The sequence below is a fragment of the Bacillus rossius genome (assembly GCF_032445375.1).
Source record: "Bacillus rossius redtenbacheri isolate Brsri chromosome 4 unlocalized genomic scaffold, Brsri_v3 Brsri_v3_scf4_1, whole genome shotgun sequence".
Lineage (NCBI taxonomy): Eukaryota > Metazoa > Arthropoda > Insecta > Phasmatodea > Bacillidae > Bacillus > Bacillus rossius.
In genome coordinates, this window is record NW_026962010.1 from 19,936,023 (window position 1) to 19,959,749 (window position 23,727).

The following is a 23,727-nucleotide window of genomic DNA, read 5'->3' on the forward strand; positions in this document are numbered from 1 at the left end:
GCCCAAATGTAAGAGTAGTATTTTTGTTTCAGACTCCGTATTTCTGGCCTTCGAACTGCTGGGAACCGGAGAATACAGACTACGGTATGTCCGGCTTTCTTTTCGTCTTAGAATATAGAAAGTTAAACTTGCACTGATAACTAATCTGAGAACAATAATAAATAAGAGTGAATAATTACTTAAATAAAACTTTATGGGAGATTATTAATATGCCCATTTATATCAAATTGGTATTGAGTTAATTAGGGCACAGGAAAAAAAAACGTATTTTTCATAATCTTGTTTGTAGACTTTTTCCAAAGGTTTAACTACAGTATTCAGGACTATATGACAAAATATATATAGTATTTATTGCTGAGTGTACAGTAAACCTTATTTTCACACTTAATGCAACCTTAATATTAATACAATACAATGAAGTATAAACTAAAGAAAACCAAACCACAGCAGCTGGTGTTATCACGTGCACACTGGTGTTATCACGTAATTTGCAAAAAATTACTTTATACTATTTTGTATCCATATACAGCATTGGGCTAGAGTTGTGTGTGCAAAAGTGTACCTGTGGTAGCGTGTGAGAAGCAGCGACACATTGATGTTGCAGCGGTGTACCTGTGGGAGCATGTGAGAAGCAGTGGCCCACTGGTGTTGCAGCGGTGTACCTGTGGGTGCGTGTGAGAAGCAGTGGCCCACTGGTGTTGCAGCGGTGTACCTGTGGGTGTGTGTGAGAAACAGTGACCCACTGGTGTTGCAGCGGTGTACCTGTGGGAACACGTGAGAAGCAGTGACCCACTGGTATTACAGCAGTGTACCAATGGGAGCGTGTGAGAAGCAGCGACCCATTGGTGTTGCATCGGTGTACCTGTGGGAGCATGTGAGAAGCAGTGGCCCACTGGTGTTGTAGCGGTGTACCTGTGGAAGCATGTCAGAATCAGTGACCCCACTTGTGTTGCAGCGGTGTACCTCTGCAAGCGCACGATGCAGAACAAGACGCGACTGGAGCTGGCCGACTACGAGGCAGAGAACCTGGCTAGGCTGCAGAAGATGTTCTCCCGCAAGTGGGAGTTCATCTTCATGCAGGCGGAGGCACAGAGTAAAGTGGACAAGAAGCGCGACAAGCTGGAACGCAAGGTGCTGGACAGCCAGGAGCGTGCCTTTTGGGATGTGCACCGGCCCATGGTGAGTCATCCCTTCAACCTGCCAGCTAACCTGGTTAGCAATCTGATCACACAGCACCTAACAAGGCCAGCCGGGTCAAACCTTTATTTTTCTCAAGTGGGATATGTGATTGATTTTGTCATAAGATGTACGTTTTCTTGAAATATCAGTGCTCCAGTCTTGTTCCATCATCCCTCATTGTTTTAAATAAGCCAGATTTTGATTAGACATAAGCTCTAATTACGAGGGAAATCATAAGTTTGTGACAAATTTGTATAATATCTTAAAGTAGTAGAAAGTACTTTTCAAGAATTTTGATAGATTGCAAGATCATCCAGCTTTTTGATATTTATTTCATATTGACAAGGTAGCAATTGCACGCATGCGTCATTTTCAAAACTCTTGATGATTATGTGGTAGAATCAGTGGCACAACCAGCTTAGACATCTGAAGGGGACTGTTGATCAGAGGATTCTGGGTGGGATGGAAAACCACCAGTTAAATGGGTATAACAGACCAAAATATTGATAAATAATATTCCCTTAAAACTGTATTTAAACACAGTGAGTTTTCAAAATGTCAGAAATATCATAACAGTGGTTTTTATCCGATTTTCAAGAGCACTAACGTATTAGAAAATTACACACAGTAGTGTTACACTAAACAATTTAAAAAATACATTTTACAAAAAAAAAAAATATGACCCATCTTTAGAGGTCAGTTGTGACCTGAGGTATATTTTTTGTTAAATCTTCAGATTTTTTGTACCTAAGTGATGGGGAGGCATCATTACTCCTATCACCTTTTCCATAGGACCGCCACTGGATAAAATAAATGCATGACCTAGTGTGACTGAGACAGCATCTCAAAGAATTTCATGCAGCTGGAATCGGGGCACTGATAAAACTATGGGATTAGTGCATATATATTGGTATAGATTATTTTGATAACTGTACATTTTTTGAGTGATTATTACTGAAAATTATTTTTTAATTATCTGGTGTGCCTTACTATTGATACTGTCAGCAACGACGTGGATGTGGACGAGACGGTCAGCCAGTGTGGAAGGCTGGAGGGGTTCTGTTTGTGCGGGCAGCCCGGGTGCGTGAACACCACGGAGCTGGACATCAAGAAGGCGTGCCGCATGAACAAGCCGACCCGCCTGGGCGGAGGGGGCCGGCCGCTGCAGCTGGGGCAGTCCGCCTCGCAGGGGGAGCTCGTCACGCCCGTCGACACCATCCGCAAGCACATCGCCATGCTGAGCCAGCGCCTCGACCGCCGCAACTTCAAGGTCTCCAAGGTCGCCGAGTCGTGAGTGGCCCCCTCTTAACTCGGCCGTGCAAGCTGATTGGATAGTGCGGGCCAAGCTTGCGAGCTGGGCCCCATGGTTCAATTGATACACGTTGCTCGGAACGGACCGGCAGAGACTAAAATGAGTAACATTTGGATTTGGAGGAGGAGGGTCATTAAAATATCTTGTATATATATTCAAACTCATCTACTACTTAAGGGTTTTGTTACTTTTGAGAATATTTTTTATATTTTACTAAATGCTGTATTTAATTGGTCTCTTATTTAGGATACATTTTTTAAGCTATAATTCTTTAGGGTGTTGTTGGGAGTGAAATTTTAGCTTTTGACTGCTAGCATGAATGACCGAACGGAAGTTAAACTTCTTAGAGCACAAATCTCAAAAAGATGGCGGATCTGCATGATTCATTCATATATATTTGACGCCAACCATCGGTGCTCCTCCAATCTGTACAGTGTTATGGCACACTCGCCTCACCAGAGCGAGTGTACCTACCACGTGCCACCCCTGTAGTTTATGCGTTTTACATAATATTGTCTACAAATACTAAGTGGTGGTCTTTTATTCGCATCACATCGCGATCAAGGGTAATTGTTTTTGAACTGTGTGAGCAGCCATTGGGGGATGGCCACGCCGTGTGTATAGCTGTGTATTGTTTTCGACCATGTGTACAGGATGTTGCAGCGTTACAGTAACATCTGTCCCTCTCTAGTTTACGCTAAAACCAGAGGGCCTGTATGTAAAAATCTGCATAACTACGTACATGCTGTCACCACCTCGTGACCAATCATAACGTGTCGCATCGAGCCTCGGCTCTGGATATAGTCAAGTCTTGTTTGCAAAAGCATCATGTATGTGTAATTAAAGTCAGTCTTACCAGATACCACCTTTCTTTTAGTAGCATGGTCATGGTCAGTAGGTATAGCGTCCCTGATGCTAAAACAGCCAGAGTTGCTTGTTTTCGACCGTCACCTGCCGTCTGCTGGCCACGTGGCAACGTCATGTCTCCAGTAAGGAGAGTCTCAACTAACCTGTGAACTAGCACAAAGAACCAGAGTAATGTGCTAGTTGGCGCCACGGGCAATTACTTGCATTATCTTGACCAACGGCAGAAGGCGGCAGGGCGACAAATTTATTTCATGAACGTCACTTTACATACAAAGGCTATAGCATAGGTTTTAAAAAATTAATTTTGTAATAGTAGTAAAACTATCTTGTAATACTTTTTGTTATCATTTATTGTCATAACAATAACTATAAAAACGTTAGATTGCATTCAAATTAATATAATCTTGTAGTTAATATTATGCTGACTTGATGTAAGTTTTTGGACGTACGCCATTGCTAAGAACTTTTTCTGTTGAAGAAAAACTAATAAATAAAATAAATAAATAAAAAAAAACCAAAAAAGACAAAAAAACACACAAAATTAAGCAAACAATTGCTGTTGTCAACAAGGATATGAACACCACAAAATATTCCGAAACAGGAATATGGTCAACAAACAAAGAAAAATGTACTAAGAGAACGAAAAAACAAAAAAAAAACACAAATGATGACAACACAAAAATATTGAACCCAAAATAATTAAGCACAACAGTTGAAACGAGACAAAAACACGACAAAACGAAAAGACAAACAAATACAATAGTTTTACCAAAACAGAAACAAGCGACGTTTCGGGAGCAGATAGCAGTTCCCGAAACGTCGCTTGTTTCTGTTTTGGTAAAACTATTGTATTTGTTTGTCTTTTCGTTTTATCGTGTTTTTGTCTCGTTTCAACTGTTGTGCTGAATTATTTTGGGTTCAATATTTTTGTGGTATCATCATTTGTGGTTTTTTTTTTTTTTTTTTCCATTCTCTTAGTACATTTTTCATTGTTTGTTGACCATATTCCTGTTTCGGAATATTTTGTGGTGTTCATATCTTTGTTGACAACAGCAATTGTTTGCTTAATTTTGTGTGTTTTTTTGTTTTTTTTGGGTATTTTTATTTATTTATTTTATTTATTAGTTTTTCTTCAACAGAAAAAGTTCTTAGCAATGGCGTACGTCCAAAAACTTACATCAAGTCATGCACTCCCATTGCACAAATCTTTTAAAAATAATATTATGCTGTCGCAAAGGGGGTTCAGATTCTCGTTTATACTTACTTGGCTTGATGCCTAGGGCGCCACCACATGTGTTACGGACATGCGGACCCGGCGACTCTACTCTCAGGGCCGTGGCGTCGCCCGTGTGCAACGAGCCCCCAGTATCAATGAAAATACGTAATTAGGGCCCCTCTCAGTGGGGGTCACGCCATTTATCAACACTCAATAAGGTAGGCTCTCGAAGGCGGCCCACACGCCTCAGTCTTCTCCCCGCGTGGCCACGCCCACAAACACACTGATATATTAATTTAATAAAACGTAAATAAAACAATTTGCTGCTCGAGGTTTGTCCTGAAGTTAAAGAAAAAATGATTTATACTAATTAAATGGCCCGATGGATGCGGATAAGTAATAGTGCAGAGTTGCAGACGACGGGCGCATGAGACTGCTTCTTCAGGCAGCGACGGTGACCGACTACCTTCAGGCGAGCCCTCAAGACGCGTGCAACACTCACATCCGGCCAACGGCTGTTACCATGTATTTAAATAAAGCGTGCCACCGGAAAAGAAATGAGCGTACATAAACCCTTAATTAACTTAGCTTACTGGCTGAAAACAATAAAATTACATAATTAATTTAATATTAAATAGAGTCTGCCACGGGAATGTTCGTCCACGCTCTGCATCCTTCGGGAGCGAAGCACTGATGACACACGCACTCACACATACATACACTACGGCGGGTGGTTTGAAACACCCGGGTCATAGAGGGTGGTGGTGGGAGGAGGGGCCTGCAAGGGCGAGACGTGAGGCACATCTGGCTTAGGGAGGGCAAAGCCACGGTCGATGTCAATTAAAAGCAAGAGATAATGCAGCATTCATTACACTCTAGAGACTCAAGAAATTGTTACATTTATTCTGTTACATTGTAGGAAGTATTTACAGCCTGAATTTAGTTGTTTAAGCATAAACAAATAACAAACATATTACTAGTTTCATATTATGTAAGTGTTTAAAAATGATTCACGTTAATTTTATAATAATGCCATAGAATGTTTAAAATGTTTCTTGTTAATTTTTTAGTAATGCCATAGAAGTATAACTTCTAATGCATATGTAATGAGTATGGTTCTTACATTCCGAGAGTGAACTAGAGATGTAAAGACGGAAGTTCTTTTACTTGAGGTCATTTCATTTTCAAAGTTGTCTTGTTCTTACATTTTTGTTTTAGGGTTTTCTAACATTTCAGATGATCTAATAAACTTATTGCTACATATAACTGTAAAATCATATTTATTTCTTTTGAAGATTTTATTGTTCATTGTGGTCGTTTGTTTTGTCAGAACCAATTGTAAAATAAAATATTTGCATTGTCTTCAAAAATTATGAAGCTTTACGTAAGTATTTGAGTATCGCCACCATATTTTGTATGCTAAAACTGTATAGTTACAAAATAATTCCTTTAAAATAAGTGTGCAGTGCGAAAGGTTCGTTCAGTAGTACAAACGTACTGTTTTATTGCATGGAGAGAAAACAGTTTCCAGAGTTGACTTGGCTGCATGTTGTTTGCAGGTACATTGCGTACTTCGAGCAGTACGTGGAGTATGATTACTTCTTCACAGCGCCGGAGATGGCTAACCCATGGGTTGCAGACAACCCGGAGTTCTGGGAGCTAGAGAGGAATGCGTAAGTACCTCCTCTTTCCCTCTTTCCCCTTTTCATCCACCGCTGTGCTCCGTGACTACATAGTTGAAATTAAAAAAGTATACACAAACTGTTAACTGGTAAGTGAATGGACGACAAAACTAGTCCTACAGTTTGATTTGATCTCTTTTGAGTCTACAGTTTGATTTGATCTCTTTTGAGTCTGTATCACCAGTTTACTACTGACGGGGGAAAAATTATATTGGCCAATGTTCGGAATTAATAACTGTGTTTCATAATGTAAAGATAAGATTACTATTTAGTCCATTCAATTATTTTTTGTGCTCCATTTAATAAATTTGCATCAGCTTAAAATTAGGAAGTTAGGTTACTTGAATTGAAATATTTTGCATTAAGGTGTTACGTGGCTGGAAATAATTTTTGTGCTAGAAGTTTAGAAGTGTAGCAGTATTGAAGGAAACACTGCCCACACATCAAGAACCTCATTGCCTCTACAGTAAGACACTAAACTGACTATGCTGCACACGCACAAACCACATAAGATTGCCGTGCAGGTATTTATGCAGTGTTACCAATGTAGGAGGCAAGGGCGCGACACACGCCAGGTACCTGAGCGGTCTTGTGGCCCCACACGACCATTGACGTCATGCACGCATACCTTCGGGGATTAAGCAGTCCGGCCTCGCAACCCTCCTTCCTCCGCGCTGTCGTCTATCGCTCAGCGGCCTGGGAATTCCACGGGCTTACTGAGGCCACTGTGTGGATTGGTGTGAATAAACGCCGCTGTTCTGGAAGTTTTCAGCATCCGGGTCGGCCCGGGATGACACGACACATCACAACCACTCCAGTCAGTTTTAGAAAGATGTCCAACGGGTATAAAAGAGGCGAAGTCGGGCTCCGCAGGAGTTCCAACAGGCGAGAGAGTGAGGTGCATGTTCGACGAGAGGCACAGATGCGGAATGATGGGACTGTGCGAGTGCAACAGAGTGGCGCGAGACTGTGTAGACAGGTGCGAGGTGAGGGGCAAACCACTGTCGAGCCTCGCTCCAATGAGGAGTGTGAACTGTGAACTGGACAGATACTTAGTGATTTGTGAACAGACATTAAATGTGGTGATTTAATCAGTAATGTAAATATTAGTAGCAAATAAAATTGTATCAAATTAATTGGCTTATCCTTAGGAATCTGTTTTTCCCACCCGTAACAATACAAAAAAATTTTAAATAAGGATTCCAGCCAGTGTAACTGCAAATAACTGGAGATGTGGCAGGAAACCAACTGAGCTCAAATGTGTGCAGTGCATGCGGGTATATTTTTCAAACGTTGAACTTGAAAGTGTTCAGAACTACGCAGATGAAGTGGGTGTTGAAAGTAGCAGCTTGGGCCAGCTCTAGGGGAGAGAGGAATGTAGGCATGTGCATGCATGTGCATGCATGTGCATGCATGTGAGCTAGTGTGAGCTAGTGTGAGCTAGTGTGAGCTAGTGTGAGCACGTGGCTGTGCAGGAAGGAGATCCCAGCGCGCCGTGTCAAGCGCTGGGCGTTCAGCCTGCAAGAGCTGCTGCAGGACCCCGTGGGGCGAGAGCACTTCATCCGCTTCCTCGACAAGGAGTTCAGCGGCGAGAACCTCAAGTGAGTGTGCCAGCGCAGCCCAGTCTCGCATTTCAGTTGCATTTGCTCTGGCATTTGTTGTTATGTCTCAAATATTTTAAATAGTCTAATATAATGGGTGGAGAAAATTGTGCAGGTATTCAAAAAAAGTATTAATACGTGCATGACTTTTTACGCCTATTTTATCACACTTAGTAAATACCAGTTGAACATTTTTGCAACAGATCAAAAATTGCAAGAGAGATGCAAAGTTTAGGGACACGATTATGTGGTTTTATTTTTTAAGGCTATTTTTATTTTTAAAACAGGAGATTTCTGTGTTAATGTTTTTATTATTTTGGTTGATTCAAGAATATAATTATTAAACTAATATGACAAATGATTTCATCTAATATATATTGCACTTTTACAATATACAAATTTTTAATTAGCATGTTTCACTACTCGGAACAATAGCAATAAATTTGCTTGTATTTGTTGTTTGAAAAATGTACCAATGCAGTGATGCAAAAAAGGATTTTCTAATAACAGTTGCAAAATGAAAAAGACTAAAATGATTTCCAATCAATTTACTGCATACATTTCAGTAAAAACTTCCTGCTAAATCATGGTTGCTACAGAAATAGAATCTTAAAATTCCCTGACTTTTCCCTGTTTTCCAGAAATTTAAGAGAAATATTCCCTGACTTTCTTATGAAGTACATACCATAAATATTAATGTGCATATGATTAAATGTAATATAAAAATTTCAACATGAGGTAAAATAATGTTTTTTCATTGTGTTATTTTGACGGCAGAATTGCGAATGTGTTTTTTTCCTTCGACATGGCTGGTGAGAGCACTTCGGCCCATATTGTTGAGTTGAATACTTTTGTAGCACAAAGTGCAGTACGCAGAATTTATGTTTCTAGCAGAGGGTTTGATGTGCTGAAACTGTGACTCCTTGAGCCAATTCTCCTTAAAAGTAGTTTTCTTTGACATCTCTAAGCTAAAAAAAAAAGTACACATTAATATTTTCAAATTAGGTTAAAAAATTATTGTTTATGAATTCTTAAAAAAATATTACTACACAAATACAAAAACTATTACAAATTCACACCTACCAATATAATGGGCCTACTTAGAGAATTACAATAGCAGCATTACAACATGCAATACTCTTACATTTTTACAATGTTAACTAACGATTCTGGGGAAAAACATGTTCAGTTATGCATATTTTTTTTATACACAATGTAAGCGTCACGCAACAGAACTCACGGATTATAACGGTTAAAAAAAAAAAGTAATTAAAAAAAATAGTTAGAAAAAATGCAAATACATAACCGCACACAAAAGCTGTTTTAGTCGCTTTTATATCTTGTAACTGCATTAGTTATACAGCACAATCTTGTAGGTAACATATCTTTACTTATAACTTGTTAACCACATACAACACACACTGAGATGGCGACATACCGCCTTCAGTTGTTACTCACTACACAAGGTTGCCAACTCTAACATAGATAACATCTACAACACCTTCCCTCTTCTAGATTAACTCTTGACAAATCACTTCTTTAATTTTAACATAAAAATACTGACTGCTTACACATAGAACACTGCACAGAATAAACCCTTCATCCGTTGCTCCTTGGAGACAAGAGCCCGAACCACATGACGAGGATGGATGACCTTAGGTTTCAGGGAATTGTACGACACAGGTAATTTGGTCCTGAGCTGTCTATTGAAAAGTAACTGAGCTGGGGACCAGTCCAAACCAGGAAGGGGAGTTGTCCTGTATTCTGGAAGCATCTCTCTATAGTCATTTCCTTGGCTTTTCCGCAATAACATTTTACTGACTTTAACCCCCATCTCTGCCAGCCCATTGCTGCGTGCATAATGGGGACTGCTAGTACACAACTCTATTTCATGCTGAGCGAAGAATTGACGGCACTCATGAGAGCTAAAGGGATTATTGTCTGCCCACAAAAGTCTTGGAAAACCATGAGTGGCAAAAACAGTTTGCATAGCTTGAAGCACAGCAGTAAAAGATTTTGCCGAGAGTTCACAAATATCGATCCACTTAGAGTATTTATCCACGAGAACAAGGTAAGGTTTTCCCGCAAATTCAAAGATGTCTGCACCAACATGTTCATATGGGAGATTTGGAGTGGGATGTGGATGCAACGGCTGCGTGAAATTGGCTGGGCGGAACATTTCACAAATCGAACATTGTTGGATGAAAGTAACAATATCTGATGACATTGAAGGCCAATAAAATAACTGGCGGCCTTTGGATTTGGTTTTGGTTTCTCCACAATGGCCTTCATGAAGTAATTTGAGAACGTATTTCCGCAGGGATAAGGGAACCACTACTTTGTCACCAAGAAATACAATGTCCCCTTCAAGGCACAGATCATCCTTCAGTTTGTAATAATGCTTACAGTCTTTAGGCAATAGATTATATGCTGGCCAACCTGACTTACAAAATTTTGATACTAGACTCAATGAGGGATCTTTGCTTGTTTCCGACTGAAATTGGGTCAGACGCTGTTTGGACATGGGCAGGTGTTTGCTAACCGAGTGAACTACCTCCATCATTGCCAGGTCTTCAGGTACTTTGTCCAGAAGATAGGCTCGTGACAGGTGATCTGCAAAATACATGAACTTGCCCGGTAGATAGGTTACATCCAGGTCATACTTGAGCAGCTTTAGGCGTAACCTCTGAAGCCGTGCTGAGCCAATTTGATGAATAGACTTGGCCATTACGTTAACAAGGGGCTTGTGATCAGACTGAACTTGCACAGTTCTACCATAAATATAGTAATGAAATTTGGAGGCAGCAAATGAGACAGCCAACAGTTCTTTTTCAATTTGGGAGTAGTTTCTCTCTGAGTCAGTCAGTGACCTGGAAGCAATATGAACAGTTTGAAAGCCATTCGGGCCTTGTTGAAAGAGAGTCGCTCCCAAACCATTCTGCGATGCATCACACTGAACTATAAGAGTACATGATGGGTCAAATGTTGCAAGAACCGGTGCGCTAGAAACTAGGGACTTAAGATGAGACAAAGCTGCATCATGACATGGCAACCAGGCCCATTCCACATCGGACTTCAGGAGGTCGTACAAAGGGCTACAAATACTGGCCATGTTAGGGACATAAGAACGGACATAATTGAACATACCTAAAACTCGTTGGACTTCTTTGCGAGAACTGGGTGCAGGGAGACTGGTTAAAGCTCGAACTCTCTCTGGATCCGGTGACATTCCCTCCGCAGAAAATATATGACCAACATAGCGAACCTGCGAAACTTTGTACTGCAGCTTGTCAGCATTAAATTTTATCCCCAGACGTGCAGCACGCTCAACAACCTGTTGCGTACACTCATCATGTTCTGTTTCAGTTCGTCCGGTGCACAAAATATCATCAAAAAAAATCACCACACCTGGGATGTCACCGAAATTCTCTTCAATAAACTTCTGAAAGGTCTCTGGCGCATTGGTAATGCCATATGGCATACGCAGGTAGCGGTAGCAACCAAAGGGGGTGGAGAAGCAGCACTTCAGAGATGAATCTTCGTCCAACTGCACCTGATGGAACCCCTCCTTGAGATCAAACACTGAATAGGAGCTCTTGCCAGTCAGCTTCTCTGACATCTCTTCGAGTGTAGGGATAGCGTGATAGTCCCGCACAATGACCTTATTAAGTTCCGTTGGATCCAAACAAAGTCGTAGTTTGCCAGTAGACTTTTCAACGAGAACAAGGTTGCTTACCCAGGCTTTGGGATCAAGTTTATGCACTTTACATATGACCCCTTTCTGCACCAGTCTATCTAGCTCCTCTTTTAAAGCCCCTTTTATAGCTCGGGGTACTCGTCGTGGAGGTTTTCACACAGGCTGGCTAGCATCCCTTATACGTATTTTGCATACTTGCGGAAAGCAGCCAATACCCGAGAATACTTCAAAATTATTCTTAACAAAGCTGTATTTAGCAACTTCAGTAGTAGAGTGAACTCTTTTAACCAGGTTAAAGTCAACACAGGACTGCAGTCCCAGCAGTGGGGTGCTATCAGAATCAATAATAACAAACTGTGTGTAGCGTTCGTGTCCCTTGACAGAACACAGTAACTCAACGACTCCCGTGGCGGGAAGAACAGTGCCACCCCATACTTCAATTTTAAGAGCCGTTGGTCTAACTTTAAACTGCTGATTTACTTTCTTAAATAACTTGAGAGGCAGGATATTGACCTCAGACCCTGGGTCTAGTTTTATGTCAATGGGCTTGCCCTCAATCAAAACTAGCTCCCTCCACTCATTAGGATGCGATGTTTTAGAACTGCGAGGGCTTACAGAATGAATGACTACAGTGTCACAATACAACGATTCATTGGAGGAATGTTCTACTTTCACCTCCCGCACTTTGCGAACTTTACACGACACAGCAAAGTGGTTTAAGATACCACATTTGGCACACTTTTTCCCATAGGCGGGGCACTGCCTGGGTTTGTGCTTGGTTTGGCACCTGGAACATGTGTACTCACCATTGCTACTGGCTGCAGGGTGAACATTGGCCTTAGGTTTTGCAAATTGCCCCTTTCTTGTTGCTACGAAATCGACCGGTGCCCTTATACCATCCTGAAAACAAGTCTTGGCCTGAATTTCTTTGGCTTGCTGTTGACTCTGTTCAACCAGTCGACAGTGTGTAACTACTTTAACCAATGTTGCATTCTCCATTCGCAATAGCGCCTCTCGAGACGTTGAATCCCTGATTCCCTGAACAATACGGTCTATCAGCATGTTTTCCTCTTGCGCTACGGGACGATCATAACCGCACGGTTTCACTAGCCGACGACAGTCCGTCAGGAAATGGTCAAAAGTCTCACCCTCATGCTGTACACGCTGGTGAAAAATGAATCGGTCGTAGAGAGGATTGGTTTTGGGCGCTACAAATGTTCTATAAGCATCTTTCACTTTACTAAACACTAACTTGTCCGCTGCAGTAATGTCAAACGTTTCAAATAGAGACCGTCCTTGCGAACCAAGCATGTTCTTCAGAAGGGCAATCTTCACCTTGTCAGGGCACTCATCCTGACCCGTGGCGATCAAGTAATTGTCGAAGTCGCCCTCAAAAATTTCCCAGGCCTCACGTGCAGTAGAGCTCTGCAAATCAACACTCTCTGGAAGTTTCACAATATTGAGGCCGGCCATCGCAAACGTCAGTCACTCAGAAGCTCGGTACACTAATAATCCGAGACATCCACAACACACAATCTCGTATGCCACACACCAATTCTATTCTCGCTGTAGAATGTGGATAGCGCGACCAACCATGCTTGCAGGTGAATAAATCGCAAACAATCATCCCCGTGAAGAACTATACATGAATAGGTTACATGAAAAATCCACGAGACTGCGCCATGTTTTAGTCGCTTTTATATCTTGTAAATGCATTAGTTATACAGCACAATCTTGTAGGTAACATATCTTTACTTATAACTTGTTAACCACATACAACACACACTGTGATGGCGACATACCGCCTTCAGTTGTTACTCACTACACAAGGTTGCCAACTCTAACATAGATAACATCTACAACAAAAGCCACGTGTTTTCGTATCAGCTTGGTAGTTTTCAAAATGAGAATTGGTATTGCTTCTTTATCAAAATGCACTTTATTTTCTTATGATCGCATCAAAAACTAACTTCACCTGAAACAACGCCTTTAAATTCACGTAATAAGCTTTGTACTCATCTTATTCCACGTGAAAATAGCCTTCAAAAGATAAACGACGCCATGCCCGTTCTGTAGTTCACTTCATGGTAGTGTTGCCAACTCCAACAGAGTGTTCCCTCTAGGACCAACATCAAATCCCCCTGGATTTCGATTAAAAACCCCTAAAGTTTTTGTCGTACACTCTGTTTGAGAGGTTATTTCTAATATAAATATAAAATACATTCAAGTAGTATAAAATAGCTGTTGTATTTACGTGGGTGCATTTTACAAGCACGCTGACCGTTCAGCTATTATTTCTGATATTTTAGTTATAGCCGCGCTTGGAGTTTATGTTTGGTTTAGTTTGTTGGTTGGGTTCGAGGCTTAATATAAATTGTATAGAGTCGTACGTTTTTGTTTGTATTGAGTTCATGGTTTTTTGTGTTCACTTGAGCGTTATCTCAGTTTAAAAATTATTATGTTTTGTGTCATTTTACATGCCTTTTCTTTTTTTATTTATTTTTTTCCAAGATTTACACTTTGATTTCACGCTCTCAAAAAAAAATTCTGGAATAATGTGCCCCCTAAAAAATCCCCCTAAATAAATGTACCCCCTAAAAAAAACCCTCTACATCTTGATTACCCCTAAATTTGGGGGGAAAACCCCCAAGTTGGCATCACTGCTTCATGGAACAGAACAAAACACAAAGTCTCAAGGGCAAATTAAAAAGGATCAAAACACGAACAAATGAAGGCCTAGTGAACAAACGAGTGCCTGGATTGGCCAGAAGTTATGGTGGGTGGTTGTAACAGCCCATTGCAACGAACAATCGTAGACCAAGTAAAAAAAAAAAATGCAGTTGCAGTGTGCCTTAAGCAGCAGCCTTTTAGCGGAGTCGTTCGGTAGCGGTACGAGCGCATCAAAACAAAGCTTTGTTTGAATTATAAGCAACTTTAAAATTTCCAGAATTCGTAGAATTTTCCCTGACATTTCCCGGAATTCCCTGACCATTTTAGTTTCCCTGACGTTTCCCGGTTTTCCCGGTTTTCTAGTCCTGTATCAACCATGTAAAATAAATTACATTAATTGAGTTGTTTATATCAAACTATTAGGGTTTTTCATTTGAGTTTAATTTTGATTAATAAATAATAATAAAAAATAATTATTAATAATAAGTAATAATTAGTTGCATTTTAGTGCTAAATGTTGTATTAACTTGCATTTCAGTGTTATATGGTGTATTGACATACTTTTTGGGTTATTTCGGTTTTATCACAATCCACCATATATTAATCTTATTCCTAGTCATGTTTGTTCAACAGAAATAACCCTTGAATAATAATGCAACATGCTGTGCAAGATAAGCCTTAACAAGGCCTGAACAGCGCTCGACTGCTCGGCAACACTGCAAACACACCCCTGCATCAGAACTGTCAGTTCCCAGTCCTAGAGGGCTCTCAAAAATTCTGAAACATACAAATTCCTTTACTCAAATTAATTCACGAGGTTCAGCCAACAAGTGCAGAGTTGATCCAAAGCTTTGTTACTGTGCTCTAATCACTGAATAAAAAACATTACTGAACTTATTTAGTTGATTTGTACAATTAAAGAGGTTCCTAAAATTCAACATCAAATAAACTCATATACATTTACAATTACATACAGTAAATATGGTGTAGTCATAAAAATTCAACCATGAATAAAACAAAGAACAAAAATGAACAAAATTTCTAGCCAAAATATATACATAGGTATATGTAAAATGTTGATTACTTGTTTGTGGTGGTGATTCAAAAATACACTCACCCATGGTTATTAGCAATTTTATAATTTAAAGTTTCACTATTACATAAAACACTTTTGTGAATACTAGACTGTAAATGTAGTTTCTTCCCATGAAATTAGGAGGAAAACCACAAAACTTGCCTTATAATTTGTACATGCAGATGGTAATAAAGCATGGCTTTCGTGTGCCGAGTCCCCCTCTCAGGCAGAAGTAGAGGACTCGGCTGCCTCACTGTAAGAGAGAGAGGGATTGAACACGCGGGCCGGAGAGGCCGGCCAAGGTGCGAACCCGGGACGCCGGGAGGACACGTGCGAGACCCTCGTGCTGGTCGCAGGTTCTGGGAGGCGGTGCAGGAGCTGAAGGCCTTGCCCCAGAAGGACGTGTGGCACCGCGCGGACGAGATATGGGCAGAGTTCCTGGCTCCGGACGCCAGCTGCCCCATCAACGTTGACTCCCACTCCTACGAGATCACCAAGCGCAACATGGACAGTCCGGACCGCTGGAGCTTTGACGTTGCTGCGGTAAGCATGCCTGCTCTTTCTCATTTCTTACACTCAAACATTGTGACCTTGATCACCTTGACCTTGACCTTCAAAATTTTCCTATTTTTGCCAAAAAGACTCTAAATATGCCATAGATTTGCCAAACATTTTGACCAAAAAAATACATTTCCATATTTCAAAGAAAAATCCCCATTTTGAGGGAAATTTTCTTATTTTATTTCCCAAAAATTTCAAAGGCTTAAATTTCCCATTTATAAGCCCCCAGTAAGCCGCTTAGGTCATGACCTCAACCATTAAGATGTCATGTCCTCCATTTTGAATAACATCACGTCTGCCATCTCGAAAATCCGTAATTATTAAGCTACAAAATAGGTTTGGTATCAGAAATGTTCCGCTAATTGTGTTTTGTCTTATTTAATGTTTTGGAACGTAGACCTCCTGCAGTTTTCTGAGTGCCTTCTCAATGACTTATAAGGATCTAGAGTTGAAATCTTAATGAGTTCTTAGACGTGGGGGGGGGGGACAGAAATACTGCTTGGTATGTGTATGTTATAACATAGCTGGCCTTAAAAAGTGTAATACATTGTCGGGGTTCAGGTTTCAAGAGGGTCGCTACGGTGTTTGGTAATGGGCGCCACCATGTTGAAGGACACGTGGACCCGGCTATCATCCGTCTCAGGGCGTGATGTCGCCCGTGTGAGGCAAGACTGGACCCTCGGTTAACTCCTGTAGTACACTCGGACCTGACCCGTTCTCAGCGTCGGGCACGCTTATGGTATAACACGTAATAGTGGGCTCTCCAGGCATCCCACACACCTGCTCACGAGGTATAGGTCGCCACGTGGTCGGTGCAAAAAAATACAAGGAGACAATTAGAATTAATATGTTTAATACTGGCACGTACTCCCGTACACGTTCTCACGAGGTGCGTCTCCAAGATCCCAGGCACCTAATTGGAACGCGGGAATAAGTCCCACGCACGTGGCCTGCACAAGCGATTACATATTAGAACGTGAAAAGACAAGTTAAGAGTTGAAAAATGATTACGTTAAACAGTCCCTGACCGAGGCAGGCCCCGGGGATATGTGAAAGAGATTTGAAAGAATTAAGCAGAAAACGGAATTAATAGTCAGCGAACAAAGAGTGAAGTCCCCGGGTGCGGAAGGCAGCGTCTTACCTCGGTCGTTGGCGGTGGAGAACTGACTGAGCGAAGGGCTCCCTCGGAACAACATGGCGTCTTCCTGCCTTGCCAGATTACCGTTACGCCCTTCCGATTAAGTGCCTTGTAATCTTATATAAAGAAATACAAAAACACGCCTAAAATTAATACACGTTCTCCCACAGCTCTATTTCTATTTAACCTAGAGTTATTAATTAATTAAATTACATGTACATGTCAACTTCGTTCGTGTTCGGATCCGCTCAGGTCCGCCCGGCAACGTCTTTAACTTACATACTAAAACATATATTCTAAACAACACAAATACCCTCCCGCCCGTCAGTGGCGACACAAATGAATGGGCAAAAAATAAAAAGCTATACAATATAATTATTACAAATTTAGGGGGACATCGCACTGCCGCTACAACGCTCTCTTGAAGTAGTTCGTGGCGCGCTGTTCAAACACACGACTACGGACTACGTACTCGTGGCGGAGCGGCTGCCAGTACGGGAAGTGGGACGGGGGGGGGGGGGGGGGGGGGGGTTGGGGGGGGAAGGTGGCGGAGGCTGACCAGGCTTCTGGGGCGCAGGCCCGGTTGACAAGAGCATAACTTTTGGTATTTAAAAGTAATTCTTTGAACTGGGTTTCAACATTTGCAAATTGATCTTTTACAGATCACATTAAAATCATAATAATCATACATGTAAGACTGTAAAAAAAATCAAACCTTTTAGGTAACATCTTTTTTTTTGTATGTGAAATAAGGAGATTTTTGAAACTAAGCCACCTAAAACTGAATTCTATTGTAAATAAACTGTTAAACTTGCACACCAATACAGTAGGTATGCACCCCATTGCTCCACTTTCTTGGCAGGGACAGTGTACCACTTAAATGCTTGCTCTCTCTCTCTGTATGTGAAGCAGTGTACAGGTATTCCTTTTGAAAGTCTCTTCATTGAGGAAGAGGGCTGAACTTCGCCTTCAGAAGAAACAGTTCCTGTCTACTTCCTGCCATCTCTGGCCCTATCAGGCACATAGAAGGTGTACTTTTAACAATGTTTTATAAAACTCTGGGTTTCAGGCAATCAGTTTCACTAGTCTAGATTGGGGACTGGACCGACACTGATTGTAACGAAAAATTTTTTTTTACTTGTTCTCCAGGCTCACGTGTACCATTTAATGAAGAGCGACAGCTACTCCAGGTACCTGCGCTCAGAAATGTATAAAGATTTCCTCAACGGGTCGAAGAAAAAGGTATGTTTCTGTGTTGTGTGTCGTAAAACTAACTTGGTTTTGTCTCGATGTCTCCCAAATATACATTTTACATTGCCTCTACAAGTGCCGACAGAGTGAAGTGCAGATTGGGTGTAACCCTTGTGATTGGTATGTGGGAACTGCATTTATTTCATGCAAGCCAAATGCATTCTGATTTGTAAGTGCACAGTGATAAGACCAAGTCCGAACCACACACAGTGGGAAAAAGTGTAGTTCAATAGAATTAAAAATAAATTTAATTCTTGGAAAAATATACTTGCAAGCAAAAAAAGAAATAAAAATATTCAAACAAAATTTGAATTTGTTCATACATAGGATCTTTAATTTTCACACACCCTTTACAGGATGCTTCTAAAGGAATTATAACCACTTAAAAATTAAGGACCAGCATAAACTAAAAATAAATTAACACTACTTCAGAAGCAAAGTACATTCATTTACAAATAAAAGTTTAAACTTAAAGTTAGTCTTTTATGGTTCCAAAACAAACTGAGCGTTAACGATTACAGATGACTTCAGCAAAATATAACATTAGTCACAATCCATAACTAAAAACAATTAGAAAGTGAGAGAAAGCGAGAGAGCATCATTCGTACAACCGGCTCTTAGCATAATCTTACTTGAATTAAAAGTATCCCTTAAATAAAATGGTCTCGTACTCGCACTGTGTATGTCAAGGTTCTTGTTCTCAATTTCAACATGTAACTGGGTTCATTTCTTGACCTCTGTACCGTACAAACTTTTACCTCAAAAACTCTAGTTACGAACGGCATAGAGCCCGCCGAGTGTGCCTAAGTGCATTAATCTCCTAGCCTACGTGTTACCACTGGCGAGAGGCATAGCTTCCGCCCCTATTAACCACTCGCGGTCGCTTAAAAACCATCCACGCACCACCACGCCTACCAGAACAATCCAGTGTTGTTCAAACCAAATACGATTGTGGTACAAGCATAATCATCTATACCAGGGGTCGGCAGACCGTGGCTTGCGAGCCGCATGTGGCTCTTTTTATAGCATTTTACAGCTCTACAACTCACTGTGCTGAGACAGCACAAAAAAAAGCTAAACAAAATCAAACAGCACAATCACAACGCACGTCCTCAACTTCTTGTACGCTCGCACTTTACCATCGCACGCCCCTTCACTGCACTCGCCCAGGAGCTTTTCATTATTCAGTAATTAATTAAAGTAATTTAGGTTGTCTTGTTTCATCAGTAGAGCTCTACTAATAACTAGTGGTGCACCGATGCGGATACCGATGAATCGTAATCGGCGATTATGGGTACTTACCGATTAATCGTAATCGGCGATTATCTTAACGATTACTTTGCCGATTATCTACGTCCCGGCGTAATTAAGTAGGTTTTTACCGTGTAATATTTTGTTACACATTTTAGGACGAAATACGGTAATATTTGTATATATTTCAAAATTCATCTAACTCCGTCATATCAAGATTACAGATATTTCGTCAAGTTTAATAAATTTCATTGCCTCGAACAATAAAAAAATATATTTTTCCTACACGTTTATTTACGTTTCGTCTTTTCGTCGGTCTAATTAGCAAACCTCGTAACTCCCTGAAGACAAATTTTACAAGAGAAGCAAAAAACTGAATAACTTTTTTGTTTGTACTAAATATGTGTTTAATTCATCACATAAAAGTTAAAACACCCCCTGACGTTTGTCAATAAACTCTGTGTCAGTTTTTAACTACTAAACCTTTTTTTAATGGAGTTACGAGGTTTTACAATCATAAATTCAAACTAAATATGGAGGTACGAGGTTTGATAAGATATAAATCTTCTTATTGGCGTAAACTTAATACATATTGATATTAGAACAACTTTGAGATTAATAGTTATAGCACCAAATTTATTCGTGTATTATAAAAAAGTATCTCTAACAATACAAGGGTTATTTCTGATATTGAACAGTAAGGACAGTATACAATACACAACAGCAATATTGTATAATACATAAAATCAACTTTGACTATGAATTCGTTTGAAAGAAGATCAAGATAAAACTAGCTTTTAAATACTGATAAATGAGGCAATAAATATTACTCCAACAAATTGGAAGAAAAAAAATTACCCCTAAGAAAATCAATGCTTCAGTTTTGAAAAGGAAGGCTATCATAAAATAAGTGATAGTCTGACTCCATAGTTGTTTTAAGGGACTGCAAATGGTCGTGTTTAGTTTTCTTTATCTTCAGCCTCTCAGTGTACAGTGCTGGCAAACTATCAAATAGCTTAGCAGGAATGTTCTTTTTGTGAATAGGCAAGTTCTTCCACTCTTCTGTGAAACCCAACTTGTAGGAAATAACCCCATCTGGAGTGTACTCAAGGCTCTGATGTCGGTAACACATGGATCCCCAGTTATTCTGCCTGGTCTGATAGAGCTATACACTTGAGCATGATCAAATTTTTTAAAAAAACTGTGATCAAATAATGAACTTCATATGGACGTGGATTTCTGTATGCTTCCCTGCAAGTTGCAATGTAGTCAGCTGGAACATTAATCATCTTGTTTTTCAGCTTATTTTCTATCTTCGAGTGCATGGAGTCTGCCTCCATTTGTGTGTGTCCGACCTCCAGAAACTTTTGCTCTATCGTTACACACTTTGTCACAGATATCTGTAAGAGTGCATTGGCGAGAGTCACATTTCTGTTCTAATAGCAGCAACCATCACTATACAGTATCAATTTGTCGGCATCGTTCCTCAAAGGTAGTTGCGACAAGATGAAGTTGCAAATTATTGTAGCAAACTCATTTGAACCAAGGCCCCTCTCAGTCTCGTTCCACAGATAACAGAAGCCATCTTTGGCTTTCAAATCGAAAACAGTAAAAGAAAACAATGAAAGTGCCAATATCTTAAAGAATGTATGATGTTCTACAAGGGGTACTCATGAGATCCATGCCGAAATCATTCTTGGCTCTTGACATTCTGAAATGAAGAATGGATAGCTAAATCGTATAAAATAGTTTAGACATTACCTCCAAAAACATTTGATAGCATGGCCTGTATTACAAAAGTTTGAAAAGTATAATTTATTGCAATAAGTGTTTTGTATGCATAAATAACCGATGGACAATAGTTAAAGTGTGAGATAATAATAAAATGTACCTGCTCCATACGTACAAACAATATCGAAACAACTAGAATATTAGGTATTTTAAAAACAATTAATAGACAGTCCAACAATAACACTGTGTTTGTTTACTAACAAAATGGAGTTACGAGGTATGCTAATATGCAGGAAATCGACAGCTGGAGATAAGAGGTTTTCTGAAAATAGGATTGTAGCCCATAGGGATTGTTTATTGTTATGATCTTTGGAATGGTAATAGAACACATAACTGAGTATATAGTAGTACCAAAAACCAATTTTTGACAAAAAGTGGAGTTACGAGGTTTGCTAATTAGACCGACGTTTTGTTCTGTCTTTTGTTTAGTGGCCTTGTACATTACCTAATACCTATAGCCAGAGACGTAAAATAGATGGCACGCAATCAAAATACAAGCAGTTGCAGTGAAGTCTATGAGAATCGATCTTTTCGAGTCGATAGTAGTGGTTCAAAATCGTGGTCCCGATACCTTTCAGAGTTTCTCACTGCGTTTTACAAACTCGTTATGGGCGTCTTTGGTAACATTATCCGTTGTGTTATTTGTATGTGACGTGAAAAGTGAAAAAGTATTTATAATTTTATAAATTCAGTCAACATAAATAAAATCACATGTGCTAGAATTGGTTTTGAGTCATTTTTATATAATTATAGTGAGATGGTGACTAGGGAGAAAAAAAGTGAAGTGTGGAAACATTTTTCTATAAACTCAAGTGAACAAAATATAGCAACATGTTTACATTGTTAAACGGTAATTTCTCGATGCAACCTTATGTGATAGTCGATAATAATGCTAGTTTTCCACAACAAAAACTTACTCACTTTAAATTACAATTATTAGACTGTAGTTCAAGTTGTTTACAATAAAAAATATAAATAGAAGTTAATTTAATTTACACTTTGCAATAACTTAATTGTGTATTTTATATATTTTTATACTGTTATTGTAACTGTATTCTCAATTTTACCTAATCTTGTAATTTAATTCACATGGGAATAAAAAAATTTCTGTGCATTATTACACTTAAAAAAATTTGTTCATTATAATCAGTAACTGAATCAATATCTGCCGATTATTGCTCTCATAATCGGTAATCGAATCGGTAATCGGTAAAGTCATATCGGTGCACCACTACTAATAACTACAATTTTTTTTTTTTAATTATGTGATTTTTTCTTAAGTAGCCTTCATTTTTAAGACTTTATGTTGAATTTGTGAATAAAATATTTTAATTTATGTCGTCATTAAATTCGACAGAGATACAAAGGGAAATACATGTTGCTGCTCTCTAAAAACTTGGAGAATTTGTTTACTTAATTTTTGGCTCATCTCGCTCAAAAGTCTTCCGACTCCTGATCTATACCATTGGAGCTGCCACCTCCTCACGGCTCTGGGATTGCAAAGCCACAGGAATTGAGGCAGTGTATGCGTGGCACATGCTACCTGATTAAAGCAGGGTCAGCATGGATGAACTGAAACTTCAATTCATTTGGAGCTGTCTGCTATGACGGAGGCTCACACCTGAGAAATGTGTGACGAAGTAGGATCAGGTGGAGCAGTGAAGAACAGCATTTAGTATGAAAAAATTATGAGTACCGTGAAAAAACCATCTGGCTTACTGCAGCATCTCCATATTTCCATTTGTGGATTAGATCCCAGTAGATACATCTATAATCATAGTCACAATAATGTGACAGTAATAGCCTTTCAGTTACCCAGTTCTATTGTTATATTAAAAATAAAGTTACAGGCTTATGATTAAGACATAAACCAATCCCTCACTTAGCATAACTAATGTGTTCGTAAATATTTTTGTTTTATCCTAAATCACATATTCTGAAGCATTGGTCTCTGTTAATAGCAAGGCTAATTTACTGAATGTGTTCCAAAATGTGTAGGGAAATATTCTTTACGTAATATAAATGTGTAGAATAACACTCTGTATAAATATGTCACACCATTTATCTTTATAAGCCTACCATTGAATACTTTGTATGACAAATACGACACAGTGTAACGGGAGATAGTTGTTGTCAGTCGGCTGGTTGACTTGTTTGCCCGGGGGTGACCTTTAACTCACGTCGCGTACCTTTCCGCAAACTTTCCAAACCCTCCTTTACTGACTGGCAGTGAAACCGATATTACTGTCCAGATATTTACGTTTTCATCTTTCAAATATTAAAGTGCTTTTCACATCAATCCTATCAGGCCTATGATATTTTTTTCATTGCACCATTCATTTAACAACTTTTTCCATGTGAATCATATGTTCATTTCTGTTCTGGTATCTTATGTGAAATATATTTCCGCTGGTACAACCAACAGCATCAGACTTA

General features: G+C 39.7%; 1 protein-coding gene across 4 annotated transcripts in view; it reads left to right on the plus strand.

Moving 5' to 3' along the window:
- Window positions 1-23,727, plus strand: part of LOC134541485 (regulator of G-protein signaling 7) — a 111,493-nt gene that overhangs the window by 78,632 nt on the left and 9,134 nt on the right. For 2 of the 4 annotated variants that reach the window (XM_063384973.1, XM_063384972.1), the window contains exons 6-12: window positions 33-84; window positions 956-1,179; window positions 2,255-2,469; window positions 6,134-6,247; window positions 7,732-7,857; window positions 15,656-15,842; window positions 18,148-20,354. In XM_063384973.1, the coding sequence (XP_063241043.1) occupies window positions 33-84; window positions 956-1,179; window positions 2,255-2,469; window positions 6,134-6,247; window positions 7,732-7,857; window positions 15,656-15,842; window positions 18,148-18,339 (1,110 nt within the window). In that variant the 3' untranslated portion in view covers window positions 18,340-20,354. Of the gene's footprint in view, window positions 1-32; window positions 85-955; window positions 1,180-2,254; window positions 2,470-6,133; window positions 6,248-7,731; window positions 7,858-15,655; window positions 15,843-18,147; window positions 20,355-23,727 lie in introns of those variants that run through there. The other 2 variants (XM_063384975.1, XM_063384974.1) reach the window with 1 other exon arrangement.